Genomic DNA, 27,477 nt, shown 5'->3' with positions numbered 1-27,477 from the left:
AGAATATTCTGTGTGCATCCAAGCAGAGAATGGTACATCTGTGTTCAAGGTGAAGGAAGAATAGAACCCTAAATAATATGAAGTTGGCCGGGAAAATCTCTACTTAACATTACTGCCAGAGTCCGGCTTAAAACTTCATTGGGGTTGTCATAAGTGAGTAAGACAGGAAGAAAATTGTATTAACCTAAAGAAACCTCACTTTAAAAATCTCTCTAGGAGGGTTCCCCTCCCCCCAGCTCCCTGGAAGTTTTAAGTTTTTGCAAACATCCTCCCTTGTCCTGCCCAGGTCTTGTCCCTTTTAGTCCTGGCCTTCCCCATTCCTGGGGGGCTCCGCCCCCGCCCCGCCCCTCCGACCTCCGCCCCGCCCCTCCGACCCCCGCCGACCCGCGGTGGACTACAACTCCCGGCGTGCCGCGCGCGTCCGGCCGGCTGCACCGGGGCTTGCGCGTGGCGGCCGCCGAGCTCCGCGCGGGGCAAACCTCCCGGCGCGGCCATGCGGGGAGGTAAGTGATAATCCTGTGCGGCCAGGGCGCGGGAAGGCGCCCGCCCTCTCCTCTCTCCAGGATGAAAGGAAACGAAGAATGCCGCAGTGAAAACCGCTCCGCCCTCCCCAAAACACATTCTTGGCCGTGTGTCCAGTGCTCCTGCATCTCGTTGCACCCACGGACGTGGGCTCTCACCGTGGAGTGTAGTGGGGGCAGAAGCGTGCCCTGCCCCACGGAGAGCCTGGGCTCGCCTGGGGCTGCTGGCAGTGCTCGGGGAGCGGGATGGGGTGGTGGCACGACTCGGCGGGGTATCCCGCGAGCGCCACACCTCCACCCTCCACTTTCCAAAGACCCGCTTCCCCGGGGAGCCCCCACACTAAACGCCAGCGAACCGTCTCTCCGTGAAAGTCTTAGCCAGAAACTTTCCCCGCTCTGTCGCCAGTGCCACAGAGAGTCGTGTGACTCTGGGCCGGCGCTGCTGGTCCAAGAGGCAGCCTGGCGTCTTCTGCCCCTACCATCCCCTCTCCAGGCCAGTTCTCACTTGCCCCTGAGACGCCATTCCCGGCGCGGTGAGGTCGGCCCTGCCCTCGGGCGACTTCAGGCTGGCCGCACCGGGGGTCGGATCCCCGGAGGCAGGGCCGGCGGCTCCTTTGGGACGGCGCTGGCTCCCTAGGCGAGTCCTTTCTGCCTGGAGGATGAGTGCTGATCTAGAAAAGAAGCCTATCAAAGTCAACAGCTTCCCGCCCTTCCTAACCGCCTCCCCTCTCCCTATCTGAGCCCATTCCCAAGTGGGTCGACAGTTCTGCTCCAGAATACTGACACCAGAGTTATTTCAGCATATAATTTGGAGATTTCAGGATCTCCAGTTATTTCAGCATATCCCATAATGTGCTGGATCGGAAGGTCTTGTTTGGTTGCCTCTCTCCCTCACTCCCATACACCACATACACACACACCCCCACATACGTACCACACCCACATACAAAGTACACCACATAGTGCACACATCACACACACATACTTTATGCTACACACTACACAGAGAACTTTTTATCAGCAGAGGATTGATGTCAAACAGTTTGTTGGAGGGAGTGTGTGAGTACTAGTGTGTGTGTGTGTGTGTATATATATATATATATTTATATTCACAAGTGTCAGTTTACTACCAAAGTTAGAAACTAGCTGGTAAGTGAAACCTCCTGTTGTCATAATTTAGAGTGTCTTTGTGGCTCACTTTTTATAAAACGGGATTAACTTCCTACAACACTTTCTGAAACTTTACTCTTGTGTAACAGGCAAACTTTTGATCACAGCAGGCCAGATGGGAGGGGATGTCTCTTTGTATATGTAGGAAGAGATGCTTGGAAAAACTTCACAGAATCCTTTCTCCTGTGGCTGTGTCTAAGGAAGAGCTGGGTGTAACTACAGTTTCTTTGCCTTTTCGCCCTCAAGAGTGGAGAGCTGAACATGCTTTTGTTCTGAGCAGCACTGTCAGGACAACCCCAGCTCCCCAGGACACAGAACTCCCAGTCCAACTCGCTTCCAATTTGCATTTACTGGGAGAATAGTTCAGGAATTTCAGATCAAGTCCAAAAGCATTATGGAATCTGTTACTGAAAGAGCTCTTTATCTCTGTAAGAGTCTATCATTTTGAGATCAGCACTGGCGAAAGATCCACATGCCTGACCCATGCTCAAAAAATAGTGCTCAAAAATATTTAATTGGCTCCTAGATTACTATTGTTTGCCTTTTCAAAGAAGCAATGGCAAATATTTGAAATCTTTCTTGGCAGTGATCTTCAAGGAAGTCGAAAATTTCTAATATAATTCCCGTAATAAGTAAAGGACAAATTTTTTGACCTTGAAATTCAGGTTCCAAATTTAGATCAAAGTTGATCTCCTAATGTCCTAAAAGATTATTTTTAAAAAGGGAGGCAGGCAGCTTTCTCCTTGGATTCTACCTGAATTCTACAGGATATTACAGCAACAGATAATTTTTTCCAGGATCTTTCTGGGGAACCTGTGTTCTGTGCCCTATCTTGAGTGGTTTTGTTGACCATCTTGACCTAAAAGTGTCCAAATGTTGATTGATGTTTATTTTAATGAAGAGGCAACCATGTATGTTTTCTGTGTATGTGCAGAACATTTTTGGGATGAGATTATTCTCCTGGAAAAGTGGTTTAAGCCAAGCAAGGGAACTGTGAGAATGACCAGGGTAACTTAAACAGAAGATCTTGCCCCGCATCTCTGCTCCACCTCCCAGTTTTCTGATTTGGTATTTAGGATGATGGCGGGAGACACTATGAATTTTGGGGTGGGCATAATGTCTTTCTATTCATATGTAACTAATATAGTACCGGGTACTCATAGATTGTAAGTGTTGGTTAAATTTCTTGAATTATGCTTTTTGTGCAACTGGGATAAACAGTTAAAATTAAACCTCCCAGAACTAATTGTTTTCGTTTTGTAGAATAAGGTTTTGTTTGTTTCAGTTTGAATTTTTGCTGGCTTCATTTGGCAGGATAAATGCCAAAATAAAAGAATGTGGGCGTTTTCAGGAGATCTGGTCATCTATTTTTCATCCTCTCCGAATTATGTTCCTTCCTGCATAATGAAGTAAAAGGATTTGCTGCTGGGCAGTGCTTTCCTTATTCTCACAAAGAGATTACTTAAAAGCCAACCCTGGGAACTTTGTCCATGAATCTCTATTAGGAAAAAAAGAGTAACATGGGACTGCAGCTTCCGAGTGTTCTCTGGTTGTAGCCCATAAGCACTGGGTTCTCACTCTTATTTTTCCCTCTGGGGAGAAAAAGAAATAGTTTGAAACATGACATTCATGCTCAGAACAACAGCTGAGACCTATCATGCAGCAACAATGAAGGGGAGGGAGAAAATAAGAAGCTATTGAGACAGCTTGTTTTTCTTTGTACAAGACAGGTGCAGGGAGAATTCTGCAGGTTTTGGACTCCTGACTCATTTCTTGCACTAATTGTGCTGAAGGTAGTTAGCAAAAGTGAACAGGCACACTGTAGCTTTAAAAAGTCAGCCATGAACCAGAAGGCAGTTGGTGCAGCTTGTGTGTGATTCCTAACGTCATGTTGGCTGAGAGCCAGCCTGGTTTTATTTCACTGTGTCAAATTGTACCTCCTTATTGAATTCCTTTGCCAGCCTACTTTGTGAAAGAAAACATTGGGGTTTCTTTGGCTGTTCTTGATAAGCCTATAAAAAATGATATTTTTTAGTTGCTTATAGGTAGGTTTTCTTTTTACTCTTCCACAAGAAAGAAAATAATAGTAATAATAATAAGACAATGTAGTGTGGTGTTGCAGAGTATCATTGTGAGTGTTTTGTTTTGTTTTGTTTTGTTTTCTGAGATGCTTAGAAAATGGTGAATGTGTAACAATTTCCAACTGAAGTGAAATCATATTCTGTTAGCATGGAGCAGCAGCACTATCTTCCTGTCTACTCTCCAACGGTGTGTGAATGTATGCTAATATCTATCTCTATATATTAAATGTTGGATTTCTCTATCAATGATCTAAGTGGTTTGCAGCTGGAAGTTTGTGTGTATGTGTGTGTTTCAGGAGTGAAAATTATCCCACACTTACAGTGTTATTTGTTAATCATCTACTTCTCTAACAGTGATAAAATCTTGCGAATATACTAAATGATGCACTTGCCATGTCAGAGTAATCCCTAGAGAAGGAGTGCCGAAGTATAAAGTGATTTGAGTGGAAATGTATTTAATTTATGGCTTCAGCTGAATAAGAGCAAACACGTTTCGGGACTGTTTCTTCCTTTTTTTTTTTTTTTCTTAAAGCAGTTTTGTTCGTAGCTTTTTCATTTTGCTAATTGCATATTAATTGGGAAGGCTTTTAATTTTTCACAGCCCTCGTCCTACTAAACAAAAAGACAGAGTGATGGATGCTACAATATCTCCTTAAATGTTTTGATGATTTTTCATAAATCTAATGAGCTGCCTACTGCCTACTCTTCTTACACACACACACACACACACACACACACACACACACACACACCCCAGCACCACCTTTCTGTGCTAAGGGCTATCTGGCATTTTTTGTGAGCTTCCTGCTTTACCACAGCATGGCCATCTCACAGACGGGTTTTTGAGGCTTTCGTTGAGAATGTGAGGTAGGGGAATACTTGCTGACAAAAGCTTTAAGTGTCCTTCTGCATTGCAATGAAAAAATCTAGGAGCAAGGGGGAGTGGACAAAAAAAAAAAAATACAATAAGAAAAAACAAATCACAGCCCATAATGGGAGGGGGGCAGGAAAAGGGGGATTGTTTTTCTCTACTTTGACTCATTTATGAGTTGCAGTGTCTTAAGTGAGAGCTAGGCACCCAGAAGAAGCTGTGCCAGTTCACACAGCACTTGTTTTCAACGAGGATTCAATTTCATTTGCAAATGCTTATTGTCAAGGCAGGGAGTGCCAGTACAGATGAAAGCACCCCAATCCGTCTCCTCCAGTTCTTTAGGTTTAATCACATCTCTCCAATCGCCGAGGGAACTGGAGATTTAAACAAACATACGTGAACTGGTGTGAAGCTGTAAAAGGGACCATTATGTTTCCGATTCAGAATATATATTCTTCTCTCACTTTCTAAGAATTAAACACAAGCTTTTCTCCCTTATTGATTAGTTGCTGAAGTAAAGGAACCCTGCAGCCTTCCCATGCTATCTGTTGACATGGAAAACAAGGAAAATGGCTCTGTCGGTGTAAAAAAGTAAGTGAAGCTGGCTTCTGAGTTCTGCTTCTGCAAACAACAGAGGGACTTGGTTTCTATTTTCGTACTTCTTGCTTATCTACTACAATACACAGTTTGGGGGTCGCCTTGGTTTGTCTACACTGGCCAGCAGCCTCCCTTCTCCCCCCTACCCCAGTTACCTTTTTCTGTATTCCATTTCTAAGACAGAGATGACTCAGACATCAAAATATATATGAAAGGTTTGTGTATCAGGCTTTGGAACAAGGAAGGTTGAGGATTTCAGCCCTGCATTCTGTATATTGAAACAAAAACTCCAAGCAGAGACTCTTCCATAGACAACACAGAATGGGGGCAGAAAATAGAGTTCGAATTTTTTTTTTTAAATACAATCACCTCTAACGCTGAAAACTAAGAGCTATAGTGCAGGAAGGGAAAAAGCTTCAGTAAGAATATAGTTTAACAACTCCTCCGTCCTAATTTTATGAACTGTTTAATGAATGTGAAACATTTCAGTGCATACATGGTGTTTATTTTAATGTCTGTTCTCACATTTGAAACTTGCGTTTATATGTGTTGTGTAAGAGTTATATACTTGATTCTTTTAAATGGGAAAATTCAATTGCGTATATAACATAATATTTTGATATTTATGAGTATATGAAAAAATGTATATTCTCACTTAGGAGTTATAGCAAAGCAATAAGTACTTTGATTACAAGAAGAAAGTAAGTTCCAAGAGGGAGTTATCTGTTTCATTTCTTTCCATATCATTTAGTTTAAAATTGCCGTCAACTTGAGCTTTGGAGGAAACTAATTAAATATAATCCATAGAAGCTGTGATATCTAAATGAGGAAACAGTGTGCTATATGTTTATGAATAGAAGGTATATTTTGCTTCACAGCAGTTACATTAAAACTAACTTAATAAAATCTGTTTTTTAAAGTTCTCGGGTAATTTATATATCAGTGCCATACTGCCATGCTTGTTACCATCCCTAAAGTTTGGGGTAGGTAGGTGGAGGAGAAGTGAAAGAAACAGATGCTGTTTTATGTGTGAGTTAGATCAGTGTTATCCAACAGTACTTTCAACAATGATGGAAATGTTCTGTATTTGTGCTGTCTAAAATGGTAGCCACTAGCCACATGTGGCTACTAAGAATATGAAATATGACTAGTATAAGTAAGAAACTGAACTTTTAATTTTACTTAATTGTAATTAGTTTTAAAATTAGCAGCTTTACTGAAGTATAATACTTGCATAATAAATTGCATGTGTGTAAAGTAAGTTTTGATATTTTTATCCCCTTTTGAAACTACTGCCACAATTAAGATAATGAATATTTCCATCACTTCCAAAATTTCCTTACGACCTTTTGTAATCTCTCCCTCCTGTCCTTTTCTGCCCCCATATCCCCTGGCAACCACTGTTATGCTGTCATTATAAATTAGTTTGCTTCTTCTAGAATTTTATATAAATGAATGTGTATACATCCCCCCCCCACACACACACATACAGTTTCTGTCACTCAGCGTAATTAATTTGGGATTTATCCATGTTATTGTGTATATCAATACATCATTACTTTTTAATTACTGAGTAATATTTCGTTGTTTGGATCTACAATAATTTGTTTACTACCATCCAAATGATGATAGACATTTGAATTGTTTGTATTTCTTAGGTATTGTAAATAAAGCTGCTTTGATCGGTTGTGTACAGGTCTCTGTGTGGACATACGCTTTCATTTCTCTTTCATAATTACTTAGGAATGGAATTGGCTGGGCTCTATGGTGGGTGTCTGTTTAACTTGATAAGAAACTGCCAAACTGTTTTCTAAACTGGTTGTCCCCTTTTCCTTCTCACTAGCAGTGTGTGGCGTGTTCCAGTTGTTCCACATGCCCATGAGCTTACTGTGATCAATCACTTTCATATTAGACATTAGATCAGGTGTTTTATGTTTTAATTTTTATTTCCCTAATGACTAATGATGTTGAGCATCTTCTCCTGGCTTATTTGCCATTCATGTATCTTCCTAGCTGAAGTATTGTTCAAATCTTTTGCCCATATTTGTATTGGGTTAGTTTTTTCATATTTATTGTATAGAGAGTTTTTATATATTGTGAATGTGTCCTTTATCATATATATTATTTGAAAATATTTTCTTTAAGTGTGTGACCTATCATTTCATTCTCTCCATAGCATCTTTCAAAGTATCAAAGTTTTTAAATTTTAATGAAGTCTAGTTTATCAATTTTTTTCTTTTATGGATGGTGCTTTTGGTGTCATATTTAAGAAATCTTGGCCTAATGCAAGGTTACAATTATTTTCTCCTATGTTTTCTTTTAGAAGTTTCACAATTTTAGGTTTCAGGGTTTAGGACTATGGTTTTTGAGTTAATTTTTGTTTGTGGTGTGAGATAAGGGTTTGAAGGGTTGAAGCGCTTTGTGTGGTGGTGGTAGTGGTGCTATGGATATCCAATCTTTCCACCTCTGTTCAGGCACTTCTGCAACTTTGCTGAAAAATAATTGATCATATATGTGCAGGCTTATTTCTGGACTCTCTATTCTATTCCATTGATCTTTTTGCATATATTTATGCCAGTACAACACTGTTTTGATAAATCTAACTTGAAATCAGGTAGTGTTAGCAATCCAACTTTGTTTTTTTCAAGGTGGTTTTGCCTCTGTACATTTCCGTATGAATTTTAGAATTAGCTTGTCGGTTTCCACCAAATTTTTTTTGAAAATCTGTTGACATTTTGATTGGCATTGCATTGAATTATATATCAATTTGAAGAGAGTTGGTATTTTAACAATGTTGTGTCGTCCAACAAATGAACACAGTATTTTCCTCCATTTGCTTAGGTCTTCTTTAATTTCTCTCAGCAATGTCATGTAGTTTTCACTGTGAAGATCTTGCACCTTTTTGCCAGTTGCATCCCTAACATTTCATGTTTTTGATGCTATTTTAAGTGGTATTGCTTTTTTAATTTGAATTTTCAATTATCTTAACATATACAAATATAATTGATTTTTTATATTGGTCTTATATGCCACAACCTTGCTAAACTCACTTATTACTTCTAGTAGCTTTTTAGTAGATTACACTACATTTTGTAACATAGACAATTATGTCTTGTGAATAAAGACAGTTTTACTTCTTCCTTCCCAATCTGAATGCCTTGTATTTATTTCTCCTTCTGTATTACGCTGAGTAGAACCTTCAGTGAAAAGTTGAAAAAAGTGGTGAGCTGGGTATGGTGGCTCACACCTGTAATCCCAGTACTTTGGGAGGCCAAAGTGGGCAGATCACTTGAGATCAGGAGTTCGAGACCAGTCTGGCCAACATGTGAAACCCCATCTCTACTAAAAATACCAAAAAAAAAAAAAAAGAGAGAGAGAGAGAGAGAGAAAAATTAGCCAGGTGTGGTGGTACATGCCTGTAATCCCAGCTACTCAGGAGGCTGAGGCAGGAGAATCCCTTGAACTGGGGAAGCAGAGGTTGAAATGAGCCAAGATTGTGCTGCTGCACTCCAGCCTGGGTGACAGAGTGAGACTCCGTCTCAAAATAATAATAATAATAATAAAATAAAATAAGAAAAAGTAAAGAAAAAAGTGAAAACAGGCATCCTTTTGTTCCTCATCTTTTTCATATCTATGTTATTCTGTATGTGTTTTTTTTTCTGTATGCTTTTAAGATATTCTGTTTATCATTGGTGTCTTAAGCAATTTGGTTATGAGACTTGGTGTGGTTTCCTTCATGTTTCTTGTGCTTTGTGTTTGTTTGGTTTCTAAGATCGGTGCCTGGGCCTAGTTTTCATCAAGTTTGGAAAATTGTCAACCATTCGTTTTCAAATACTTTTGGTCTCTCTCTCTCTTTGTCTTTGGGGACTCCAATTTTATGTGGATTTGACCACTTGATATTGTCCCATAATTCATTGATGATTGGTTCATTTTAAAAGTATTTTCTCTGTGTTTCATTTTTGATAGCTTCTATTGCTTTGCATTCATGTTTACTAATCTTTTCTTCTAAAATGTTTAATCTGCTGTCAATTCCACCAATGCATTTTTCATTTCAGACAATGTAGCTTTCATCTCTAGCAGTTCAATGTGGATCTTTTTAAGAATATCTTCCATGGCATGACTTAACATATCCAGTCCTTCCTCTAGCTTCTTGAACATATAGAATATGGCCTTAATAACTCTCTCAATCTCCTTGTCCCACATTATTTGTATTATTTCTCAGTCAGTTTCAATTAACTGAATTTTCTTGGGGGGTCATATTTTTCTGCATCTTTGCATGCCTGGTAATTTTTGATTGAATGCTAGCCATTGTGAATTTTACCTTGTTGGGTGCTGGCTGTTTTTGTATTTCTGTAAATATGCTTGATCTTTGTCCTGGGATGCTATTAAGTCACTAGAAATAGTTTGATCCTTTTAAGTCTTGCCTTTAAGTTTTATTAGGAACACAGCCACATTTAGACTGAGGGTATTTTTTCCCCTTTTACTGTGATAAGACCCTTTTTTTATATTTTAAGACCCTTTTTTATGCTCCTGAATTGAGATTTTCATCTCTGGCAGGTGAAAGAGGCACTATATCCATCCCTGCATCATCTCCAAGACTCATTCCCTCTAAACCTTCAAGGTTTGTTCCCCTGCCTCAGGTAGTTTCCTCATATGCAGGTGTTGATCAGGACTCTGCCAAACACTTGAAGGGAGCCCTCTGCAGACCTCCAGATTTCTCTTTTTTTGTAGCTCTCTCCTCTTCAGGACTGACCTTTGCACAGCCTAAAAACCTTCTTCAGGCAGTGAGTGGAATGGCTTACCCATCTCTCAAGGATTACCGTCCCAATGACCAATGTCTTGTGTACCATTGCCTCATATATTTCATCTGTTTTTTTAATTATTGTTTTAGTTAGAAGAGTAAATATGGCCCCCATTACTCCACCTTGACTGGAAGTAGAAGTTCCATTTAATTTATATAGCCACAGGTTCCTAGTTGCTAGCACTGGACAGGGCAGAGTTAGATTATAATGCAGACTCCAGAAAGGGATAACATGTAGTCTTAAGGCTATGTTGTGGAGGGGGCTGCCCTATACATTGTAGGATGTTTCTCAGCATCCCCAGCTTCTACCAATGATATGCCAGCATTACCCCTCTCCAGCCTTGACAATCAAAAATGTCTCCAGACATTGCCAAATCTTCCCTGAGGGGAAAAATTTTCCTCAGTTGAGAACCACAGGCTAACTCTCACCTGAGTAATGTGTGACAGGGTTGCTTCTGGGCATCAGAAAGAAGTTTACATATTTGTACTGGTTATTTCTGCTTAAAACTCTTTAAAGATCATGGAATTTTAAATATTCCAATTTGAAGCTTCTGCTTTCTTTCTTTATATATCATAGAAGAGAAGGGCAGAGAAGAAGAGAGGTAAAATATTAACATTTTGGAGAATCTGGGCAAAAAGCATACGGGATTTTTGTACTATTCTTGCAACTTTTCTGTAAATCTGAAATTTTTTTAACTAAAAAAAAAGCCAGTTTATTAGTTGAGAAAGAAAATTTTTCTTCCTTTAGGAAAGAAGCAACACTCCTAACCCAAATTTGGAGACGGGGGGGAATTAAGCATGACATTGCAATGGCAAGTCTCAAGTTTAGAACACTTGGGTTTGACCTTGCTTTTGTTTCTTAAATAGTAGAATAATATTCAATAAATAAATCACTTAATTTCTCTCTGCCTCAGTTCTCTTGAATATAAAACAGAAATAGAGAGTTGTTGTGAGGAATCAAAAGGAAACGGTTATAAATTGCAGAGTGATACAGTAGTGATAAACTTTATATATTGCAAACTTTTTTTCAAGTAAGTAAACAGAAGCTCAGAGAAGTGAATATTTAAAAATGACGTGAGAAAATGGCAAACCTAAAGTTTGAACCCGGCTCTTCTGACTCCAAGATAACTCTTTTTTCTTCATACAATTTTTGTTTTATAACCATCCTCACTCAGTCCCATAAACTGGAATGGGTTTGGTTTTAGGGAGTCTTGAGGCAGGCTTATTCCAAGGCTGGATCCTGGTTCTTGTGTCATTGCTGCAAGAGGAGGAAAAGGGTAATTGAGATGCATATGTCAGGTCTTCTCATTTCAAACTTGTTGACCTAAATGACTGTGATAAATGCTACCTTGAGAATTTTAAACAAACATCATGCTGGACTCCTCTCCTCAAATTCATTTATTCCTGCTAAAGTCTCCCAGCGTCGACCCACAAAATTCTTGGATCTCTAATGTGGGCCCTTGTTCAGATCTCTGTTATTCTGTATATTATGAGTCAATATGATTTTGGCATGACAATCACCAAGGCCTAGATTCTACTTGAACACATTCTGAAGTAGAAGAGTAAGTGAATCTTATATTTAATTTTATATTCAGGGTCTTCAATAGTAATAACCAATAAATAAGAAAAGCACAAACAGAAAAATACCAAAGGAAAATGGCCAAAACATGAGCAAACATTTCACAGAAGAGGAAATATATATGGCCAATTAACATATGAAGAGATGTTTAGTACCATTAGTGACCAAGAAAATGCAAATTAAGATTATAATGACGTACCCATTCACTTGGCAAAAATTTTAAAACGCAGCAATTCTAATCATTAGTGAAGATATGGATAGGATACAATGCTATTAGGAATATTAACTGACAGGACAGCTTTGCAGAAGAGTTTGATATTTTTTCTAGTGTTAAACAATCAAATATTTTATAAATTAACAATTCAATTTCTGGATATATGTGTCAGTCAGTGCTGTCCAACAGAAATAAAATCTGAGCTGCATATGTAATTTTCAGTTTTCTAGTGGTCATATTTAAATAGGTAAAATAAATTTTAATAATATATTTTATTTAACTCATATCACTTTAACATGTAATCAACATGGCATTATCAATGAAATATTTTACATTTTTGTACTAAATTTCCTGAATCTGTTGTGTACTTTACATTTATAGTAGGGGGGTTCAAACTTTTGGCTTCTCTGGGCCACATTGGAAGAATTGTCTTTGGCCACAGATGAAATACACTACCACTAACAATAGCTGATGAGAAAAAAAAAAAATCTCATAATGTTTTAAGAAAGTTTGCAAATTTGTGTTGGGCCACAGTCAAAGCCATCCTGGGCTGCATGGAACCCGTGGACCACAGGTTGGAAAACTTGACTTATAGGATCTCTCATTTTGGACATAAAATTTTCATTGGACATATTTAATCTGCATTTGTATTTCCTAAAATCTACAGTTCAAAAGGTAGGATCACATACCCAAATAATTCCAAACATATTTAAAAGTTTTCCAATAACTGAATTATGTAAGAAATTATTTTCTTGTAATATTTACATCCACATTGACACAACTGATTTGTATTGATTTGACTTGGAAGCAAAAGCATATTGATTTCAAAACTATGTCTGTTCAAGTTAAATCAATTTACTAACACATGTCAATATTACCAACATTGAATTCAAAGGGGTTTTGCATGAATTGATAAGCAACAATAAGCTTATCAATTTCAATAAATCTGCAAATTTTCTTGAAGTTTATTCATGTTAGAAAATGTATGAAATTATTATTGTACATTGTATTGCACTCTGAAAAGTTGCAATTTTAGCCTAAAATTTTGTTCCTCTTTAGCTAGGTCACAAGTCAGCTTTTCATTTCCTTGGAACTTCAAATTTAGCTGTTTCATATGCAGTGTGATATCAAAGTTACTCAGTCGTTTTTGTCTTTAATTTTTGAATATTTGGCCAGGCACAGTGGCCCATGCCTGTAATCCCAGCACTATGGGAGGCTGAGGCAGGCAGATCATTTGAGGTCAGGAGTTCGAGACCAGCCTGACCAACATGGTGAAATCCCATCTCTACTAAAGATACAAAAATTAGCCAGGCATGGTGGTGGGCACCTGCAATCCCAGCTACTTGGGAGGCTGAGGCAGGAGAATCGCTTGAACCCAGGAGGCAGAGGTTACGTTGAGCTGAGATCGTGCCACTGCACTCCAGCCTGGGCAACAGAGTGAGACTGTCTAAAAAAAAAAAAAAGAAAAGAAAAGAAAAAGAAAAAAATTAATATTTGACAAGCATTCCTTCTGTTTCAGTAAAATCTTGAATTGAACAGTACAGCAAATCTTTGTAAATCTTTTCCATTACTTAATCAACAAGCATTGGCAAAGAACACAGATTATTACATTCATTGTCTTCTATTTCTTTTAACAGTTCCATTAACTGGGATTGATCCATAGCATTTGCAAATATATGCTGAACAATTCAACAGTAGTATCTGTAACACTTTTCAAGAGTCTGCTTCAGAAAATGGAACATAGATACCATACAGTGGAATGAAGCAGTAAGAAAACACTGGTCTTTGTTTTAAAATTACAATAAATTCCAATTCTTAAAATTCAGATCTTTTTAAAAACTAGCATTGCTGAAGCACCATCCATCTGGATAGAATTTAATTTTTGTATATCTAGCTAAAATTCTTTGACAGAGATAAAAGATTCGAAAATATTTAAACCATGAATTTAGTTTTTCAAGTTGTAAATAGACATTTCTTTATAAAATAGGAAGTCTTTTGAGATACAGCATACCTCAAGTATTAATTAGGCAGTGTCTTTATGTTGTACTTTCATCTAAAACTAAAGTTTTAATGGCTTTTTACATTTTGAATCAGTTGGTCTTAGGTTTTGTTAGAAAGACCTTGTATTCTTCAGGCAATTGTTTGGTGGCTTGATAGGAAAATCTTTTACTTTTTGTCACATACCTCTCTAGTCTTTTCTGATAATATTCTAGCAAAACTTCTATAACTGAAATAACCATATGTCCATTGAAAAATTGGTTTTTTGTCTGTGTAAAGATCCAAGCCATTTATAGCTAAACAAAGTTATAAGCTCAGATTCTGTTTTAAATCATGTTATCTTTACCTTTTTTTACACAGCAAACAGCATTTTTTTCTCTCGCTATGTTCTAACAAATTGCAATTTCTATTCATCATGAAATTTCCAACATACCTTCTTTCGGTCCCTTTTTTCTTTATTGTGTGTTACTAGTTTCTGCATCTCCTCTCAATTCTGCTTTCTTTTTAGATTTTAAAATTTTCCGTGCTTATTTTTAACTAAAAATATTTAATTAAATAATAATTAAGATAATAACAAAAATGTCAATTTAATTACCAATTACAATATACAAAGGGATCCTCATAACTCCTGCTGTCCATAAGCATTCAACAAACACATTACAGTGTTACCTGGGTGAATAGGAAAAAATTAATTTGAACTGAATCAATCTCTGACACCAGTTAAACAGGGGATGTACTACCAGAGAGGACACATGCACCTGCCATGAGAACTTCAACAATAGTACCCTATAGGATGGAACAGTTTAAGTAAAATGTAGACAAAACAAAACAATGGAATTGTGTTTAACATAAACATATTTTGTACCACTTCAAGTTTTTACATTTAAACTAAATTAAATTTAAAACAAATTAAATTTAAAACTTAGTTCCTCAATCAAACTTTAAATGCTCAGTAGCCACATGGCACTAGCTGCTCTACCATATTGAAAAGCACAGGTATAAACCCAAAACAAATTCTTGCATCAGGGGAAAGGTTATATGAACATGAGATTGAGGGTGATGATTAACTCAGGTGGGGAGAGTATGAATGGGGAGCTCTGACTCATATAGATAGACATGATTATTATTAAGATTCCAGATTTTATTTTGCCTAGTAGGTTCATGAGTATTTATTTCATTATTAAAAATAGCTACGTAAATAACTAAGATGGAGCCATCTGAATAGTTGAGATATCCTTTTTGACAGTTTTTGTACACATACTCTGTGTATCCACATGTATACATAATAACACAAGAATATATACATATATTCACATGCACTAAAGAATGTACACATATATGGGAGCATACACAAAAATGTATACATATATTCAAAACACAAATAAGCTTTTATTGAACAAATGGGATCATAGTATTCTCTTTTTTGTGGATTTCAGATGCACAGATTTGGGATGAATTATAAACTTTGGTACATGACACACTCTTATCATTGATCTGTGTTTGACCATGTTAGATTCATGTTAGAATTTTGACTAAATTTTTTTAAATCCATGTATTTAACATGTATGTGCATATCTGTTCAAATCATGAAAATTCATTTTTTTTCCCATTTGCTTAGTTTTTCTCACTCCCTTTTTCAGATGAAAAATGTATTTTTCCCCCTTTTTCATTTTATCCTGGGATGGGAGAAGGAACCGATGTTCCCACATGACAGATGCATGTAGTAAGTTCCTTTTCAACAGGAAGCAGTTTATTTCCCTACCACCACCATGCCCCTCAGTGGAGAAGACCTACTGCAGTAGAAAGTTCCCAGTGATGAAGCTTAGCAAGGACTTTCAAAGCAAGCCATTTCTTCTTAATGCCACTTCTTTTCTTGCACACGTAGTCTTCACCATATTCCTCTGCCTTTGTGTTCAGTGTGTTGTTTCATTTTGAAACAAAGGCATTAAAAAAATTTTGGAACTAACATTCCTGTCATAATTAGTAATGTGATGCTTTTTTTTCTTGGTAATGAATGTTGTAAGGTTTTGAACTAACTAAAATAATTACTTTTGAAATAGCCCTCTCTGAAACCTAACTGTACACTTGTTAAACTATGTATTATGTTAAAGAAATTACCATTTTTGCTCATGTGAATTAGAGGATTAGAAAGTGAATGACAGAAGTAAAATATTAAAGTAGACTTAGAAATTATTATGGTATTGCTAGAGTTTCAAAACTCTGACTTCGTTGTAGAATTAAAAGAACTTGTATAAAACGTTGTAGAAAAGAGAACTTTTCATATAACAATAATAAAACAATGGCTACTATTACTTAGCTCATTAAAAAGAAGTCCAACCGTGCATACATGTACAGCAATCTACAGATCAGTCAGGTCTCCATCTACTTGGGAAGCAGTCACATCTAGAAATGAATAAAAAACCTCACGGTACTTGATTGTTTGCCTGGAAGCCTGGTCTGGCTTCTCATGAAAAAAGGAATGGGAAACCGATTGAAGTAACTATGTGCCTGATCACTCTGACTTCAGCATTTGTTTATTTACTCTTAAGCCTGTCCTCTTGTAGTATAGAGCATAAATAATTATCAAGCCTCAGATGTATCTTCTTTGAAAGCAATGAGGGGATTTTATTTAGCTTGCTAGGTAGTTACTGGGTGATCTCTCCATCAGGCCCAGTCTTGTCTGTTCTGTCCACTCTTCCCAGCCCCCACAACCTCACTGCCCTGACCCTACCTGAATGCAGTGATGTATGTGATGGTTCCTGGAAAGCTCTTCTTCCCAAAAAAACAGCAATGTGGAAAGGGGTGGGAGGGGGCGCGGCAGTGATCATGACGGTAAGATGTTGTATCCTAAAAGCCAGGGAAAGTATTAACTCCCAAGACATTGTAAGTGGCTAACTATTAAATATCTCTTAACAGTCTGTCAGAAAATGAAAAGAAAGAAACAAACTGAGCCAATAATTCAAACCTGAAAAGTGACCTTTCTAGCTAGGAACTGATGTTGTAAACCGTTTTCCAGATACGTATGATAAGATAAGTTAGAGTGTGCTATGGTTCTTTTTTTCCTTCCTTCCTTCCTTCCTTCCTTCCTTCCTTCCTTCCTTCCTTCTTCCTTCCTTCCTTCCTTCCTTCCTTCCTTCCTTCCTTCCTTCCTTCCTTCCCTCCCTCCCTCCTTCCCTGTCTCTCTCTCTTTCTCTCCCTTTCTTTCTTTCTTTCTTTCTTTCTTTCTTTCTTTCTTTCTTTCTTTCTTTCTTTCTTTCTTTCTTTCTTCTTTCCTTCCTTCCTTCCTTCTTTTTTTTCTCTTTCTGTTTTAATGTGGTAAGAACATTTACTATGGGTTCTACACTCAACAGATTTTTTAAGTGTACGATACAGTATTATTATCTGTAGGCACAATGTTGTACAGCACATCTCTAGAACGCATCCATCTTCCAGGCAGAAATTTTATACCTGTTGATTATCAACTCCCCCTTCCCCCTTCCTTTAGCCTCTGCCAACAACCATTCTATTCTTTGCTTCTATGAGTTTATTTTAGATACCTCATATAAGTGGAATCATGCAATATTTGTCTTTCTTTGACTTGGTAATTTCACTTAGCATAATGTTCTCAAGGTTCATTCATTTTGTTGACAATGTAATGATTTCCTTCTTTTTTAAGGTGAAATAATATGCCATTGTATATATATACAGCATTTCTTTTTTGAGGAATTTGAGACCAGGCTGGTCTCAAATTCCTGGTTCAAGGGATCCTCCCATTTCAGCCTCCCAAGTAGTTGGAATTATTGGCATGAGCCACCGAGCCCAGCTATTACACTGTATTTTAAAAATTCATTAATCTGTCAATGGACATTTCAGTAGTTTCCATATCTTGGTGAATAGCATTGCAGTGAATATGGGAGTGCTAATATCTCTTTGAGTTCCTGATTTCAATTCCTTTGGATAAATACTCTGAAGTGGGATTGCTAGATCACATAGTAGTTCTATCTTTAATTTCTTGAGGAATCTGCAGTTCCGTAGCAGCTTCCCCATTCTGCATTTCTACCATTTCTACCAACAGTATACAAAGGTTATGATTTATTCACATCCTTGCCAACATTTGTCATTGTTGTTTTGATAATAGTACCCTAAGAGGTATGAGATGATATCTCATTGTGGCATTGATTTGCATTTCCTTGATCATTGGTGATTTTGAACCTCTTTTCATATATATACATATTGGCTATTTGTGTGTCTTCTTTTGATAGATATCTGTTATGTCCTTCGACCATTTTTTCAATTGGGTTATTAGTTTTCTTGCTATACCATTGTAAGAATTCCTTATATATTTTAGAAAGTAACCTCTTATCAGATACATAGTTTGCAAGTATTTCCTCTCATTCCATTGGTTTCCTTTTTACTCTATTGATTATTTTCCTGGCTGTATAGAAGCTTTTTAGTTTTATTTAGCCCTTCTTGTTTATTTTTGCTTTTGTTGCCTATGCTTTTGATGTCATATCCATGAAACTATTGCCAAAACTAATGTCTTGAAGCTTTCCCTCTGTGATTTCTTCTAGAAATTTTACAGTTTCAAGTCTTTAATCCATCTTGAGTTGATATTTTGTGTATGGTAAAAGATAATCCAGTTTTATTCTTTTGCATGTGGATATCCAGTTTTCCCAACACCATTAGTTGAAGAGACTCATCTTTCCCCATTTTGTGTTCTTGGCATTCCAGTCAAAGATCATTTGACCATATATCCATGGATGTATTTCTGGGCACTCTGTTCTGTTCCGTTGATCTGTATGTCAGTCTTTATGCCATTGCCATACTGTTTAAATTACTGTTGCTTTGTAATATATTTTGAAATCAGGAAGTGTGTTGCCTCCAACCTTGTTCTTTTTCAAATTGTTTTGGCTATTCAAGATCTTTTCTGGTTCGATATGAATATTAGAAATTTTTTTCTATTTCTATAAAAATATCATTAGGATTTTGATGGGGATTGCATTGAATCTGTGGATTGCTTTGGGTCATATGGAAATTATAACAATATTAAATCTTCCATCCATGAACTTGAGATGTCTTTGCATTTGTGTCTTCTTTAATTACTTTCATCAATGTTTCATAGTTTTTAGTATGTATGTCTTTCACTTCCTTAGTTAAGACTATTCCTAACTATGACGTTATTGTAAATGGGATTGTTTTCCTAATTTCCTTTGCAGATAGTTCGTTATCATTGTATAGAAATGCAACTGATTTTTGTATGTTGACTTTTGTATCCTGGAACTTTGCTGAATTTGTTTATTCATTCTCACAGGATTTTTGTGGAATCTTTAGGGTTTTCTCTATATAAGAGCATATCATCTGTAAATATAAGGACAGTTTTACTTCTTCCTTTTCAATTTGGAGGCTATGTATTTCTTTGTCTTGCCTAATTGCTCTGGCTAGGATTTCCAGTCCTATGTTGAATATAAGTGGCAAGAATGGGCATCCTTGCCTCATTCCTGATCTTAATGGGAAAGTTTTCAGTTTTTCACCTTTGAGTATGATGTTAGCTATAGCCTTTTCATAGATAGCCTTTATTAGCTTAAGGTAATTTCCCTCTATCCCTACTTTGTTGAGATTTTTTTTATCATGAAAGGATTTTGAATTTTATCAAACACTTTTTTTTTATCTTAGACGATCGTGTGATTTTTATCCTTCATTCTGTAAATGTGATGTCACATTAATTGATTTTTGTATGTTGAACCGTCCTAGGAATAAATCCCACTAGGTCATGGTGAATGATCTTTTTAACATACTGTTGAATTCTGTTTGCTGGTATTTTGTTGAAGATTTTTACATCTATGTTCAATCAGGGATATTGGCCTATAATTTTCTTTTCTTGTGTGTCTTTATCTGGCTTGGTATGAGGGTAATCTTGACCTCATAAAAAAAGTTCAGAAATGTTCCCTCCTCTTCAATTATTTGGAAAAGTTTGAGGATTGGCATTAATTCTTCCTTAAATGTTTGGTAAAATTCTCCAATGAAGCCATCTAATCCTGGGCTTTTCTTTTATGGAAGGTTTTATACTACTGATTTAATCTCCTTACTAGATAGGTCTGCTTGGATTTTCTGTTCATGATTCAGTCTGGTGGGTTGTATGCTTCTAGGGATCTATTTCTTCTAGACTATCCAGTTGGTAGACCTATAACTATTTATGGTAGTCTGTATGACCTTTTTCACTTCTGTAGCATCAGTTGTAATGTCTTTTTCATTTCTGGTTTTATTTATTTGAGTCTTCACTCTCTTTTCTCTTAGCCTAGCTAAAGGTTTGTCAGTTTTGTTTATCTTTTCAAAAGCCCAGGTCTGAGTTGATTTTTTCTTACTGTTTTTCTATTCTCTATTTTATATTTCTTTGTCCAATTTCTTAAGGTAGAAAGTTAGGTTGTTTTATATCTTTCTTTTTTTAATGTAGGTATTTGTGACTATAAACTTCTCAATACTGCTTCTGTTTCATTTCATAAGTTTTGATATGTTGTGTTTTTGTTTTTATTTGTCTCAAGATACTTTCCAATTTCACTTTTGATTTATTTGACCTATTGGTTATTCAAAAGTGTGTTGTTTAATTTCCATGTATTTGTGAATTTTTCAGATTTCCTTCTGCCATTGATTTCTAGTTTCATTCCATTGCAATCAAAAAGATATGTGGTATGATTTCATCATTTTTATATTTGTTAAAAATTGTTTTGTAACCTAATATGTGATCTATCATGGATAATGTTCCATGTATGCTTGAAAAGAAATGTATATTCTGCAGTTGTTGGGTTGAATGTTCTTTATATGTCTGTTAGGTTCACTTGGTCTACAGTGTTGTTCAAGTTCACTGTTTCTTTGTTGAATGGTTTCTTGAATATTGATAATATATGGGAATTAATAGTGATACTTGTAAATGGCACTATTTTATTTTTCTTACTGAAGCTAAAATTCATTCCTTGATATGTTATAGTTATCTGTTCATTCTGGTATATGGTCTCATGATAAATAAGTCTTTGATTATTCCCTTCAATTAAATGATAATGGGTTAAGAATTGAGTCTGTTTATTATTTTGAATTACACTATTTTTTCCATTGCAAATAACTGCCTTGAAGTGTACATTTCAAAAGAGTAAAGTGCATAAAACTATAGAGTCAGTTAAACATATTAAGACATCATATTTTAAATATGAAAACAAAAGGAGTTTCAATCAATGCCAGCAGAATTCACAGACGTTGACTATATATCTTTTATACATTGTTGACCCTCAAGGACTGCTGTTTCTTATATAGTTTCTTTCTTGCTACTGGGATCCCTACAGAAGGAAAACCAAGTTTGTCTAAGCAGTGAAGCCACACCCAAATCCTTTGGAACAGAGACCATTGTGCTGTGGCTCAGGGCAGGGAGGAAAATTTCTTCAGGTAGTCTTTAGACTGTTGTGTTTAGTATTAATGATTAGGATATGAAATGTTTATGTTTGTGTTTGGCATGAATTATATCTGATAGTAAACAAAAAGTATTTCATTGAGTCTGCTTGAAAGGAGTGTTCTTGGCCGGGCGCTGTGGCTCACACCTGTAATCCCAGAACTTTGGGAGGCCAAGGCGGGTGGATCTGAGGTCAGATCAAGACCATCCTGGCCAACATGGTGAAACCCCATCTCTACTAAAAATACAAAAAATTAGCCAGGTGTGGTGGCATGCACCTGTAGTCCCAGCTACTCGGGAGGCTGAGGCAGGAGAATTGCTTGAACCCGGAGGCAGAGGTTGCAATGAGCTGAGATCCCGCCACTTCACTCCAGCCTGGGTAACAGGAAAAAAATAAAGGAGCATTGTTATTTACACTAGAGGATTTTATTTGTACTAGAATGTACAAATAAAAAGAGGAAAAGGAAAGGAGGCTGTTTATAAGATCCTTTGTTTTCAGAAAGATGGGTTGGGAAGACATTCCAGGCAGAGGTATGCCAAGGACAGAATGCTGTATGATTTCAGAGGAAAGCCATTAGCCTGAGGGAAGATACCTACACAGAGGAAAGAAATTGTGCAGGAAGATGCTCCATCTGTCTGGAGTGCCTGCTCCTAGTCTTACTGGTGACCCAGGGCTCCAAAGCCTTTCATCCTCACACCTAGCACAGCCTGACTCACATTGCCATGTTGACTTTCCATTCTTCTTTCAACCGTCTATTTCCCCTGTGTCTTAACCACTTTTTGGAATAGAGCAGGAAACAAACATCATGACCTTCTTCATCCCACAACTGACCCGAGATTATCCTCTTCATTAGACTATGAGTTTCCAATGCTTATTAAGTGCCTGGCTCATAGTAGACAGGTTAAAATTAATTAAGGAGAAATTAAACTGGTTTCTTTATAATGAGCAGGACTAATCCCTGGAAGTTGAACAGAAAGGGTTTGACTGACATAAGCAAAGCCACGGGTATGGGAAAGTCTAGGATGTTGCCCAGTTAGGTTTGAATCAAGCATCTAACGTCTAAGCTAAAGAATTTGGAACATACAGAAGGTTTGATGAATTATTTGCCTTTTCAATGCTTTCATCATTTTGATGTGCTGAAGCTAAGTCAGTCAACCCTTATTTATCTGAATATTTAAAAATGAAAAATGTTCTGTCCAGAATCTGAACCATCCTTTCTCTTTTTGAGCCTGCCATCTAGCCAGATCCCTGCTTGTTAGCATGAAGGGAGAGGGAGAAAGGAATGGAAATAACGCTAATGCTCATTTAGTTGCTTCATCCTTAGGTTTGTCATAGGCAAAAAGATCAATATTAACTTATTAGGATCAGAATTAAATCGCTTTTAGCCAGAGGCTGTCTTAAGACATGAGCAAAGAATAGGTTAATTTCATTTTGAAAATAAGTTATAAATATCTAGGCAGCACAAAGTTAGAGTGCACTGCTGAGTGTAAAAATAAGTAACATTCAGAATTAGCTTTATAAAAAAAGTAATGTGACAAATATATCATCATAATATGTTAACCAGTGTCTAAAGTAACTTGCTCTGAACTTTGAAGTGGAGATACAATTGATGAATATAATGGAGTTGTGATATTACATGTGGATTGCATTTACCCAGTGTATCCTTTTGGCCTGACCAACTCTCAGCATCCATAATATCATAAATACCATAAAATGTACAGATGCTAGATTTAGAAAACAGTTTCAACTATTTTCTTCCTGCTTTCTTACAAGGGGAAATGGAGACTTTTGCTGCCAGAACTTAAAATTATGATGTGCCAACATGAAAACCTCATCATAAAGACTCAATTGATCTGCATATATCTGCCAAATTTGTTATTATTGCATTTCTGTTCCCTCGGTTGTGTCTCTCTAACTCTCATTAAAAATCAGGTGATTGTTTAATTAGGGTAGAATCATTTCCTAGTGTGAATTATTCACGCATGATATAATTTTTATCAATACTTGATGTACCTAATCATATGCACAAGGACTAAAAGGTGACTGGGCTAAATGGAAACATTGATAATTTGATTAAGTGCTGAGATTTCTTGCTAATTTTTAATAATAAAGCTATATATAAATATATATATTAAAGATTCTGTGCCTTGAAAATACTCATAAGTTTATCATATTAACACGTATTATATTCTAAGAAACATTTTGCTATGACGATAGTGAATAATATCAAATGAAAATGGCACTTTTGTATCTGCCATTTCATTTTATCAGTGCAAAATTAGCAGCCACAATGGAACCACCACCTGGCAGGTATTTTAAACAGTGACATTTAAATTCCCTCTGGAATTTGACATGCATAGGTCATAAGAAAAGATGTGGCGAGAATAGACCATTTATAAGGAAATAACTAAAGCTAAGTGTCTCAATTTGGACAACATATCAGTCCTTGGGGAGATATATTGTATTCCTAGCAGAGAATGGTGCCCCTTAAATCCATCCTCCAGTATCTCCCCGTGTCAAATGTTATCTGGCTTTGGCACTCTGGCTCCTGCCACACACACCCTTCCACTTGGACTACCTTTGTTATGTTATTTTGGATCATCACCAACTTTCTCCTTAAAACTGTTGCTGAAACCACTGGAAGAGCCCAGTGAAATCATCCATCGTGCATTAACACCAGCAACCTAGAGGTGATAGTGTGTGCCTGTGGAGACGTACCTCTGCAAGCCGTCCCCACTCTGGGGCCCCACTCAGAGAGTGTTGAGGGCAATAAATGCCTTTTAAACTGCCATTGAAAATCTTCAAGTGTTCTAGGCAGGCTGAACTAACCAGCCCTCCCTTAACATAAATACGTCCTCAACAGCATCTTGTTCACCCCTCAATTCGAATATTCCTCAGAGCTAGCTGTTTCCACATCTGCTTTCCCTCACCAGATTGCCGGCTCCTTGAGGGCAGGGACTATGCATTCCCTGTCCTTGTAACCCTGCATCTAGCACAATACTGAGAAGACAGGCTTTTAATAAATATCTGTTGTGTCAATGAATAAGTATAGTGGAAAAAAAGCAGAGACTTGGAGTCAAGCATATCCGGAATCCAATCCTAGCTTTATCTACCATGCGATTTGGGGTGTGTTTCTTAACCTTTCTGAGCCTTCGTTTCCCAAAAGCAGGTTACGGTAGCCAGTTCACAAAGAGGTGGGAGGCTGATACTGAGTAACGTGTGAAAAACAGATTTTAAGTTGTAAGTGCTCTCTGGTTGTTAGTCCATTGTAATACTTTGCTGTGTATCAACTGTGCACCAGTCACACTGTGCTAGGTGATGGTGCTACAAAGATGAAGACAGGTTTTTCTTCTCAGGATATCAATAGTCTAATGTGAATTTTTTCCAGGTTATTTTGGCTTTGGGGGGCTATCAGGCTTTTAAACTTAGGTAGATCAATCATTAAATGTATTGGTTGGTTTCTAACCCCTTGTTTCTTCTGGGTGAATTCCCTTACCCTCTGTATGAAAGAGTGCTCCATTCCACATTGCCCCTATTCACAGTACACTGCCAGCAGTCTTACAAGTCTTTCTTCTCTGTGGCATTGCTATACTCAAGAATATTTCAAAATTATGGAAGTCATGATGTTATATCCCACCAGAATAAAAATCAGGAAAGCCTCCCATCTTAAAATTACAACGTAGCATATTTTGTTATTACAATTGAATATTCTTTTTAAAATGTTTTATTTTAGGTTTGGGGGTACATGTGAAGGTCTGATAACTATTCTTGGTGAGGAAAGGCAACTAACTGAAGTCAACCACAGGGAGAGTGAATTCAGATGTTTTCTGGGGGCACTTAAAAGTGTGTTCGATGGGACTCTGTGTTCACTACCAGAAGTGAGCTAATTAGAAAACTGAAAAGATTTGTTGGAACAATGAACTCCTTTCCGAACATTCTTCAAGGACACCTTAAGAGAGAGGGAAGGAAAATGGTACCTTGAAGAGGGTCCTCAGTGCCAGTTGCTGATTGCTTATGTTGCTAGTGTATGGAAAATTCCAGCACATAGATAATTATTTTTTAAATTTACTATTCATTTAAAAACACATAGTTAATGTTTAGTAATGTTAGGGTGAAAAATAGTTTTCTTCCCAATGTATATTGCCTGTTAAATGGTAGGAAGATTGTGCGTGTGCATGTGTGCATATGGGTATGTGTGTATACAGGCATACAGTGGTTATAGATTCACCATCTTTAAGCCCAAAAGAGAAGACATTTAGAGTATTGGCTTTAAATGTTTTTAAATTAGGTGCTGTTGAGAAATGAATGATCACATGTGCCATCCATCAGTGACTCCCTTTAACTAGTACAGAAGTTGGTTTGGTTTTCTTAAATCAAATATTTTAGGTTCCTGCTATGGGCAAAACATTATGCTGGGGAATGAGGTGGCTGGATCCTTGACTCTTAGACCTTTAAAGATCTTCAGGAATCTCCCCAAATCTAGCCAATTTTGTTTCCATTAAAAGTAACCTGGATCTTTTCAACTTCCACTAAATATTGAACCTCTCAAGCTTAGTTCTAGGCCCAGCTCTTTTCTCCTCCTCTCTCAAGATTTCAGTTACTGTCTAAATGCCTCTGTCTCCCACAGGTGTACCTAGCCCACTCTTCTGCTTTGTGCTCTAGACTTATAGCCCACGTTAAATCTCCACTTAAATATAGACAGTACACCAAATTTAGCATATTCAGCTGGGTGGATGTTACCACCATCCATCCAATTCCATGACACTTCTACTCCCTCCATTCTCTATGTCTGGTCTAGCACTAAGTTACACTGATTTTATTCATTAACTATCTTTTAAATCCACACACTCCTCTCGTTTTTCACAGCCACCACCCTAGTCTACACATGATCTCTGGCTTGCATGACTGCAATAGACTTCTCACTGGCTTCTTCCCCACTGGCTCCTCTCCAGCATCCTCTTTTTCAAAATGTGAATCTGATCAGGTTGCCCCCTTTACATAGGACCATTCAACAGCTCCTCATTGCTCTTAGCAAAAATCCAGAATCCTCAGTGTGGCCTCCAAGACCTGCATGGCTCCCTTGGCCGTATGTGTTTCTGCCACAGAGCCTGGAATATTCTTCATGTGACTTCTTCATACAGTTAATTTCTGGCTGCTTTTTAGATCGTACCTGAAAACAAACTCCCATGGGAAAACTTCCCCTATCCCTTAGACTACCATAGTAAATGATGCTTGTCCTTCTTAGCATTTAGCATAACTTGCCGCTGTACATTTACTTGTATGATTATTGATCAATGTCCACTCCCCACAGGACTGTAAGGCCCATAAGAATAAGGGTGGTGTCTGTTTTGCTCTCCAGTGTATTCCTAGTTGGGGAGAGGAGAGGCTTTGTCCTGAGGGACCTCCAAAGCAAAGTTAGCCTATGTGATTCGATGTACACGCTGGGAAAATCATCTTGGATGGGGTATAGAGAAAGCCAGACAAATACTCCCAACGCAGAAATGAGGCAGAGTCCCAATAACTGCAGGTCATTACCATTCTTTCTTTATTCTACTTCTTCTTTCCCTCCTCTCTGAATCCAATGAGGAGCGTTACCCATAGACCCTCTCAGACAAATGTTTGATTGTCATCTGTTTATTTATTTGAACAATGTGGGTTAGGTTCCTCAGTACACACTTGATACTAGGAATAATAAACTGAGAAGTGGTCCTGGCTCAAATGCATATCTCCAGCCTGCATCTCCCACTCTAGTGGGAGAGACTGTTCAATAAACAGAGGGTATAATTCAGTGTGGAAGGTGCTACAATGGGAGTTTAGTGAAGTTCTAGAAGTCAAAGGAGGTTATGACTAAAACACGCCCTTGGAAGAGCCCGAAAAATGGTTCAAAGAGGAGGTAGTTTTTGTATTGGTAGAAATGGTAGAATTTTGTCAAATAGAGACAGGTGTGGGGGCATTGTAAGTGGCTGGGACAGACTGTGCAGAGGCTCAGATCTATGAAAGGACTTGGCCTATTGTGGAAGGGCTTTATCCCTAGATGTGTGGAGATGGGGCTAGGGAAGGTGTTAGTAAGACAGGAAGAGAGAGAGGTATGTTGAGGTCATATCGTAAAAGGCCAGGTGTTCTGAACTCAGAAGTATGAATATCATACTCTGGGCTGCCAGCAGTCACTGGACCACTCTCAATATCTCTGGATTAAAAACCAGAGGAAATAATTTACATTAAATGTCAAA

The 27,477-nt window shown here is 37.5% G+C and overlaps 1 protein-coding gene across 3 annotated transcripts in view; it reads left to right on the top strand.

The window, feature by feature from the left end:
- The first annotated feature begins 440 nt into the window (after positions 1 to 440).
- The window catches only part of SAMD13 (sterile alpha motif domain containing 13), a 59,240-nt gene continuing 32,203 nt past the window's right edge, over positions 441 to 27,477 (top strand). Inside the window, exons 1-2 of one of the 3 annotated variants that reach the window (XM_032155492.1) lie at positions 441 to 503; positions 5,150 to 5,234. In XM_032155492.1, coding sequence (XP_032011383.1) covers positions 494 to 503; positions 5,150 to 5,234 — 95 coding nt within the window. In that variant the 5' untranslated portion in view covers positions 441 to 493. Of the gene's footprint in view, positions 504 to 3,615; positions 3,737 to 4,542; positions 4,640 to 5,149; positions 5,235 to 27,477 lie in introns of those variants that run through there. The other 2 variants (XM_032155494.2, XM_032155493.2) reach the window with 2 other exon arrangements.

Source organism: Hylobates moloch, unplaced genomic scaffold (assembly GCF_009828535.3).
Source record: "Hylobates moloch isolate HMO894 unplaced genomic scaffold, HMol_V3 SCAFFOLD_5, whole genome shotgun sequence".
Lineage (NCBI taxonomy): Eukaryota > Metazoa > Chordata > Mammalia > Primates > Hylobatidae > Hylobates > Hylobates moloch.
The sequence above is the reverse complement of the archived record's forward strand: the minus strand, read 5'-3'. Positions and strand labels throughout refer to the sequence as shown.